This window comes from Octopus bimaculoides, chromosome 12 (assembly GCF_001194135.2).
Source record: "Octopus bimaculoides isolate UCB-OBI-ISO-001 chromosome 12, ASM119413v2, whole genome shotgun sequence".
In the NCBI taxonomy this organism is placed as follows: Eukaryota; Metazoa; Mollusca; class Cephalopoda; order Octopoda; family Octopodidae; genus Octopus; species Octopus bimaculoides.
The window spans coordinates 27,956,193-27,964,923 of NC_068992.1; the positions used below are offsets into that span (position 1 = coordinate 27,956,193).

General features: G+C 38.4%; 1 protein-coding gene across 1 annotated transcript in view; it reads left to right on the top strand.

The window, feature by feature from the left end:
* Positions 1 to 291: 291 nt before the first annotated feature.
* Positions 292 to 8,731, top strand: part of LOC106871907 (28S rRNA (cytosine-C(5))-methyltransferase) — an 18,446-nt gene continuing 10,006 nt past the window's right edge. The window contains exons 1-3 of the mRNA XM_052972021.1: positions 292 to 658; positions 4,737 to 4,925; positions 6,664 to 6,828. Of these exons, the coding sequence (XP_052827981.1) occupies positions 488 to 658; positions 4,737 to 4,925; positions 6,664 to 6,828 (525 nt within the window). The 5' untranslated portion in view covers positions 292 to 487. The remainder of the gene's footprint in view (positions 659 to 4,736; positions 4,926 to 6,663; positions 6,829 to 8,731) is intronic.

The window sequence follows — 8,731 nt, forward strand, 5'->3', positions numbered from 1 at the left end:
TATACTCTGGCTTGATATTCATCCTAGTTTTTCTTGTCCATTTTTCACACTCCTACTTATGTAGATTTTTGTACCTCAAGCTAGGGCAATACTTCACATATTAGACAGAACTGCAATGTGAATAGAAAATATCTTCTGTCAGTACTCCAGCTCTTTTCAGCAAGATTCCCTGTGTGCCATCTACGCAATTTAACCAATGCTCTTTTTCTAAAGCATTGACCGGCACACACATCTGTACCTGTCTCATTTTGTTCAATTCACCAATACTTTCATTCTTTCATTAACAGGAAAGTCCTGTAGCAGGAATATTTCCGCCTCACTTCTAATCCAGTAGACATTTGATAAAAGGCATCTGGTCTTTTCCTATGTCACAGACTGTACAATGTAACCTTCTTTTGTAAAAACGGTGAAATGATTTGAGGGAATTTGGCTGTTATCTCTAGGTTGAGCGACTAAGTAGAGGGCCTGTCGTTGACCGGAGGAGTTTATGTTTTGCTGGGAACATGATTGCTACTACACCGCCGGTCGCAACGAAACATTTCCCACGTTGCCTTCAAGCATGGCTGATAATATTTACGTTCAAGCGGCTGATATTTTCACCAATGCTTTAGCTAAGAAAGCTCACGTCAAGTCTCTTGTTTATGCGTCAAAATATCCAGTAAGTATTGCTTATGATTTAATGACTTCTTTACTTTTATCTTAATACAAATCAGTTTGCAAAATCCAGGCAAGATTCAACACAAAATTATTATTCCCTCATGGTGTCTTTAATTGGCACGGAATTTAAAGAAAGAAAGTAGTTGATTTTCTGTCTTTAATTAATTTCTTTCATCGTTTTATTTTGATACTTTTGGCGAAATGTTGCTAATTTTGATTTTCTTTCTTTTACTCGTTTCATTCATTTGGACTGCAGCCATGCTGGGGTACCGTATTGGAGGGCTCTAATCAAACAAATCAATCTCAGTACTTATGTTTTTGAAGTCTGTTACTTACTCTGTTGGCTTCTTTTGCCGAACCGCTAAGTTACTGGGACATAAGCAAACCAACACTTGTTGCCCGACGTGTCACACAGTGGGATTGAACCTGAAACCATGTGACAAACAAACCTGCGATTTTTAAAATTTAAAATTTTGTTATATTTACAGTTCATTTTAATTGATGTGGAGGCGCAATGGCCCAGTGGTTAGGGCAGCGGACTCCCGGTCATAGGATCGCGGTTTCGATTCCCAGACAAGGCGTTGTGAGTGTTTATTGAGCGAAAACACCTAAAGCTCCACGAGGCTCCGGCAGGGGATGGTGGCGAACTCTGCTGTACTCTTTCACCACAACTTTCTCTCACTCTTACTTTCTGTTTCTGTTGTGCCTGTATTTCAAAGGGCCAGCCTTGTCACACGTTAAGGGTACACGTGTCTGTGGAGTGCACAGCCACTTGAACGTTAATTTCACGAACAGGCTGTTCCGTTGATCGGATCAACTGGAACCCTCGTCGTCGTAAGCGACGGAGTGCCAACATTTTAATTGATATGACCCAAGATAACCAGATGTCTTATTCCTGAATATGTACATAGGAATCCATGGCATCGTTCTTCCCGTTCCTCTATTTATAACACAGACATTAGGAAACGTCACAGTGCTAATAATCGGCAAAACTACAGATGTACTCCCCCGACTTTGTTGCCTCATAACTTCCAGAAAAACGGATACTTTTTAACGAAACGTTGAACAAGTAATCACTTAGATCCTGTAGATTGAGTGTATGTAAAGATTTGTTGGAAACGGCCCCCAGAAGTTGGAATTTCTCCGTTTTGACTGGGATTTTTTCCAATTTTGTTTTTCAGCACAGTCTCCAGAATGAAGGGAGGCATCTTTTCGCGAAAAAAAGAAAAAAAATTTTTTAATCTATAGTTTTTTTTTTCATTCCCGTCACCCCCTCAAGACCGATTTAGGCTAATTTTTTTCTTTTTTCACCACGCACTTAAAAAACATGGGAGAAACCTTTTCGGTTAAAAAGAAATTTAATCTTTTCAGAGGAAAAAGTGTGTGATTTAATGGAGATTTGGCTGTTGTTTCTAGCACATTGCAAGACCACCCTCCTTGTTTTTTCTCACCCAAATATGTATTGATGTTTTTCAATATTTTCCCCCATAAACAGTTATGCTATAAAAAAGAAAAATTTGAAAATCTAAGATTTTTTTTAGCCCCACTTCCTGCTCCCTACTATTTCTGTTCACACTGTGTCCCACATTATTAGGCAACTCAATCTACTCTCAATAAAATAAATGTATATTCATTCAAAGTCAGTTGTTTTCCAACTGACTGTTGGCAACATCTATCTGCGCACATTCTCTTAAAATAAATCAGATCTGCACAGGCGAAAACAAACGGCAAACATTATCGCTTGTGAACAACATTTCTGCTGTCACAAATTACTAGGCAGGTGCCCAATTTAAGTGTCATTATGGGTCAGAAACGTGATTCTACCTCGAATGAAAAGTTAACCATCGTGTTAGAGCTTGGAAAAATACTGGGAAGAGATCACCGAACAGTGAAGAAATTAGTGCAGTCTCCTATTTCTGTCTGCTCAAGGGCAGAGAAGGGCAAGTTGAGGGTTGCTTTGCATCATACTTGTGAAAAGGGAAGTTGTGTGGAACCCATGTCTGACAAGTAGAGAAGTCTTCAAATGTTGCAGCAGGAAAGAGGTATTGAAAACTACCAGGTGTCACCTCTTGAAGCAGGTAGCCAGGAATGTTAAACCTGTTACAAGGTCCCCTCCGAAGGCTGTTCACAAGCAGAAGTGACTGAAATGGGCAGAAGAATACATGAAGATAGATTTTTCAACAGTTCTGTTCACTTACGAATGCTATGTTATCATTGACAGACCAGATGACTGGAGTAAAGGTTGGGTACCAATCAGCGGGAACTGTCCTCATCGTTTGAGACGCCAACAGGGGTGAGGTGGAATCAAGTTTCGGGCCATGAGAAGTCCCAGATGGCATTAAGACATCGAAAACATGTTACCTGGGATCTGCACTTACATAACATGGTCTGCTGAGCACATTTTATGAAAATGAGACTACCATGCACATAAAAAACAAAAAATAGTTAAAATATCTTCTTAATATATAATGGTGGCAAGTTTTACATCATCTGAAAAGTCATTAGTTGAACTATTCATCCTCTTGCATTCTGTGGGGTATTGGAGCGTTTGAGTGACATTAGACCCTAACAAATGCCTATAAATTAAATGCATCTATCTGGGTTACGATCATGGCCTGTTGACCCATGCCTGACGGCCACGATTGTGTGCCTATAGAAAATCGAATGGAAAAATGATTTCCTTGGTTTAATCAGTGAGGATTGGCTGCCACCATCATACAACATGGTGTGCATAATTAATCCAATTAGTTTGTTTTACTTGATGAGTCTGGAGGATGGGTTAGCACCCATGGCCTTTGTAGGTCTTCAGAGACCATTGAATTGTTGCAAGGAGAAGATTCTTGGAGACCAGTGTTCCGGGAAGGAGGGACTGGGAAAAGTCATTAGTGCAGGGCTGGGGGTAGTTGTGGTGGCTGCAACAGGAGTGATGAGAAGGGGAAAGACAAATGGGTCAGGGATGCCTAAGTGGGGAAGATATATGACCAGCCAGTTCTGAGGAACAGAGGTCATTATAGTAGTGACAGAAAAGGTAAAGTGATAAACCAGCACATCTGTGTTCCAGATGCTGGATGTGGTCGAGGATGTGTGTGTGTGAAACAACAGCACTGTCCTAGAAATGGAAGCAGTACTCTCTTGTGAGTCCTATTTTAACCTTATGGGGTATCTGTTGCTGTTAGGGACTCTAATATTTTCTGACGTTGAAGAAAAGAGCTCATGTTTGAAATGCAATCACTATTATCATCATTTAACATCCATTTTCTATTCTGGCATAGGTTAGACCGTTTGACTGGAAATGGTAAACTGGAGAGCTTTGCCAGGCTCTGCTCTGTTTTGGTTTGGTTTATATGGCTAGATGCCCTTCCTAATGCCAACCACTCCACAGAGTGTACTTGGTGCCTTTTATGTATCACCGGCAATTGCATTCATTAGGAGAGATCTGGAGCTACTGTGAGGGCTCCAACTGAGTGCTGCTTATGTTGAGTGTAGGTGTTGTGCAGAAGTGTTTTCTTGTAAATAATGTTTCAGTTTTTGTTTTTAACGATGAGATTGGCAAAGTAGTACGAGACGATACTCTCAAAGTTTCTGTTCATGAAATCAATGCAGGTTTAGTGTGTGTTGTCTTGGTTGCAAATGGATGATGCACAATTGGGAAAGACTAGAGGGAAATGAATGGTTGTATCATTTTCTAGGTGTGGCAGCAAGTAGGTTATTGATGTATAGGAGGAGTAGAAGGAGAATAGGCTAATGAGGGGAATATGGGAGGGAGATTCTGGGTTGGAGTAAATGGAAGTTACTTGGATGTTTGAGAAAGGAAGTGAAAATTGGCTAAAATGTTTCGATCTACTTTTGTGGAGGGGTTATGCGGCATAGATAGGTCAGAAATCCTCAAACCAAAGGATCACTCTGGATGTTTGCAACAGATCAAATCCTACTAAAGTCACTTAAAAGCTTGATAATGCTGTTGAGGTGGGTAGCATTATGCACCCAGCAGCCAGAGAAATAAAAGGGTAGGTGAGACTTTCTGTACCATCAATATATTTTTAATTTAACCAAAACTCTGCCTTTGTTTTTTTTTCCAGAATAAGAAGAAGCTCTATGCTTTAGTTTGTCAAGGTTTAAAATACCAAAACATTCTTCATGAAATAGCAACTTCTCTGAATATTCTGAAAAATGAGACTTACGCCTTACGACAAAATATGCCACTTTTACAATTGCTGCTGTATGATAAAATTTTTGGTAAAGGCATCTGTGGTTCCAGACGGTTTAAAGTTGAGTATTTTACCTTCTGCTGAGACTTTTTGATGTTCTTTCTTTTCTTTTCTTTTTTACATAAATTTGTTTTTTCCTCGTTGGACTGTGAGCAAAGCATCTCTTGTCAATTGCAACAATAGCAACTATATGATAATGTGACATTAATGAATAGCAGGATACATGTTAGAATGTTCCAAGTAGTTGTGGCTCTGTGGTCTAACAACATGGATTTAAGTTCAGTTCTTCTGCATAGTACTTTGGGCAAATGTCTTGTACTGTAGCCCTGGGCTAACCAAAGTCTTGTAAGTAGATTTGGTAGATGGAAACTGAAAGAAGCCCATCTTATATATGTGAGTGTGTGTATGTTTATGTCTCCTAGTCTTTGACATTGTATGAATGTTGTAAATAGATGGCTTTCATTTCCAATATTCAAATATTCATGTGATGCTTGTAAACAAGCATCACTGTTATGCAAGAAGTTTCCATTTCCAATCTTCCATAGAAAGCATGTCTGACCATGGAGGAAATATTACCTTGCATGGAAACAGGTAATGGTTGTTGACAGGAAGGGCATCTGGCCATAGAAAATCTGCCTCAGTAGACTGCATCTGCTTGCATATGGTGTATGTGTTTGGAAATTAGGTATTAAAATATGATTGGAGAAATAACCAATGAAGACAGCCTTAAATGCAAAATACACACATCATCATCATCATCATTTAGTGTCTGTTTTCCATCATCATTTAGTGTTTAGTAAAGATTATTTGCCAACATAACATGGCAGTCCTGGTTTAGGACGAATGTAGCTGTAATTTAGCCCCAGGAGACATCGTCTCCAGCTGGCTACGACACGATCTGTGTCCTTATATTTTCAGACAAGGGAATCTAGCACCCCCATTCAGCTCAAAACAATATCTGTGTATCGCAATTTCCGAGTGGGTGTGCTAGATTCCTTTGTTCGAAAATACAAGGACACAGACCATGTCATATAGCCAGCTGGAGACGATGTTTCCTGGGGCTAAATTACAGCTACATTCATCCTAAACCAGGACTGCCATGTCATGTTGGCAAACAGCCTTTACTACAAAGTGCTGTTGCTGAATATCTCTCATTGTGAGATTTAAAAATAGTAATTTTCTAATCATTTAGTGTGTTTTCCATGGCATGGGTTAGATGGGCTGACTGAAACTGGTAAGCTGAAGAGCTGCACCAGACTCCAGGCTATTTTGGCTTGGTTTCTACAGCTGGATGCCCTTCCTAACACCATACATATATGTGTGTATAAAACCACTGATTACTTATTGACTCTTTTGTTACCATCCAGCCTGAGACTGCTCCTGGTTCGAGGACACAAACATCCTGTTTTAAAGTGATCTAAATTCAAATCTATCAAAATTTTATGTTAACTCTTTAGCATTCTGATTACTCTCAAATGTAATGCTTGTCGGTTCGCATTATTTTGAATTAATCATAGGTTTGAGATTTTGATGATGTGATTGTTTATTTTTGGAATGACATTGTCTATGGTAGGTGCAAGAGGTGAAATCTGGTCAGTTTGAACATAAAACAAGTAGAATATTTGGGCCTCATATGGCCAGTTTAAATGCTAAAGCTGCAAGCACGAGCTTAATAATTACAAAATTATTGTGCTAAATTCTTAATTATTAAAAAAATTAATTGAAACAATGGTTATATATTTCAGCAGAAATATGGTAATGAAAGGGTTAAAAAGAAATTGTTGTTGTTCAATTTCAGAATGTTATGAGGAAATATCGAGACAAAATCAATAACCACTGTGAATTGTTAATAAAAGAAAAAGGTCTTGATAATGTGAAAGAATTACTGACCTACGATAATGAAAATGGTATGTTGGACATGTTATGCTTCTTTTTATATGTATGTCATTATTATTGTTTTTTTGTTTTTTTAACTGATATTCTGTTGGAGTAAGGCAACCGTTGAGAAATTATTGTAAAGCACATGAAAGATAAAATTATATTTGAACTATGTAAAGTTGGACATCACATTTAACACTCAAATTGAGCAATCCACCCAGGTTTAAACAGGTAGCACAGGGTAGGAAGAATTCAACTTTGAGCAGTAGCAATACTGTAACCATGTTTTCAGTTAGCTTACAGCCCCCACTTCATCTTGCTTGGATATAAATTACAAAAGAGATGGATGGTGTCTACCAAGCTGACTTACAGTAATTATATAAGACATCGAAGAAGTCTCTGTGAGGTTACTCAGTCTGCTAAATACAGCAGTCAAATATCCCTCAAATTACACCATTTTAAAAGAAGAAAGACACTTTGGATAATGTTCTGTATGTACAATGTCCAAGAAAAGGACAGAATGGTTGTTGCTGGAATATCATTGACCATAGATCTGCTCAATTAGTACACACCTGGAATTCTAGAAACTCTGTGCAAAGTCCTGTTGGGGCCCTCACAGTCAATCCAAGTGTGCCTTACTATCATTGGGGATCTCTCATAGATGCACATCCTTAACACAGGACTGCATCCCAAAGATGAGGTCTTTCCTTTGAGGTGAGAGAATATTAGTGTCCCTAATACCTACGGATACCCGACAAGGTTAAAGTGAAGCTCACACTAGAGTGCTGCTTCCACTTGTCTTGTCCAATATGTTAAGAGATCCACCATCGCCATTGTACTTCATAATTGAGATATGTAGATGCATAGAAAATAAAAGTCAATCTAATACTTCGCAAACAATCATTGCTGCTGTGAACATTCATAACTAATGTTACTGTTTTGCTGTTAGAAAGGAAATAGATGAATACATGTGATGCTGGACTCTCAACTGTTGGTTCTTCAGTTCAAATCCAATGCTCAGACTTGGAAAGTACACTTAATTCTTCACTACCTCATTTCAGTGTTGTCCTAAGACAAGGGCACACTGGTGCCTGTTGGAGTGTCTTACAGGTGTAGGGCACCAATTCTGATCTATGTATACCACAGCTTTTTGTCAATAAATAGTTACTATAGATCCTCATGCACTGATTTGCTAGGGGCTGTAATAGTAATACTTCTAAGATGACCCTGCTCTGTTTACCTAAATTAGTGTTTCTCAACCATTCCTTACATGTAGACTCTCTACAATTCCAATTCTACTTAGGTGGACCCTCCTAGCCATTCAGTGTTTAAAGAAATCATCATATTTTTGTAATTAGATATTAGGAATTATTTTTTAAAAATTGTTAAAATAATTTGTGAATTGTAGAAATATAACTTATTATACATAAATTTTTACAACAAAATTTTATATGGGCCTCCAAAGGCCACATGGACCCTGGTTGAGAAACTCTGACCGAGATAGTGTGGTAGTGTCGCCTACAATAGAACAATTATCTTGTCCAAAGTAAGTTTAGCTCTCATTTTCCGATTGAGCAATTACACAGCAGCTCCCTTTGGTTCATATTTTTTAACAGTTGTAGGAGTATGTGTGTATAAGCTTATGTTGTGAATGTGTGGCTGTTGAACTTATTGTCTGGTCATGGGATCAATTCTTGGATTAAGCAGCACATTGTGTCCTTGAGCAAGGCATTCCATTTCACATTGTTCCAATCTATGCAGTAAAAAATGTGTTGCATTCACTGCAATGTGATGCCTTACTGACTCTTAGTACAGAATCTTATAAACGGCCATTGAGAGCTGCCACACTCTAGATGATGTATACACAAGTATATACACATACACTTGTGTATGTATACACCTTTTATTCTCTCTCTCTCTCTCTCTCCTCCTCCTAGCAGGATGATAATGATATATATGTATGTGTGTATATATATATATATATATAT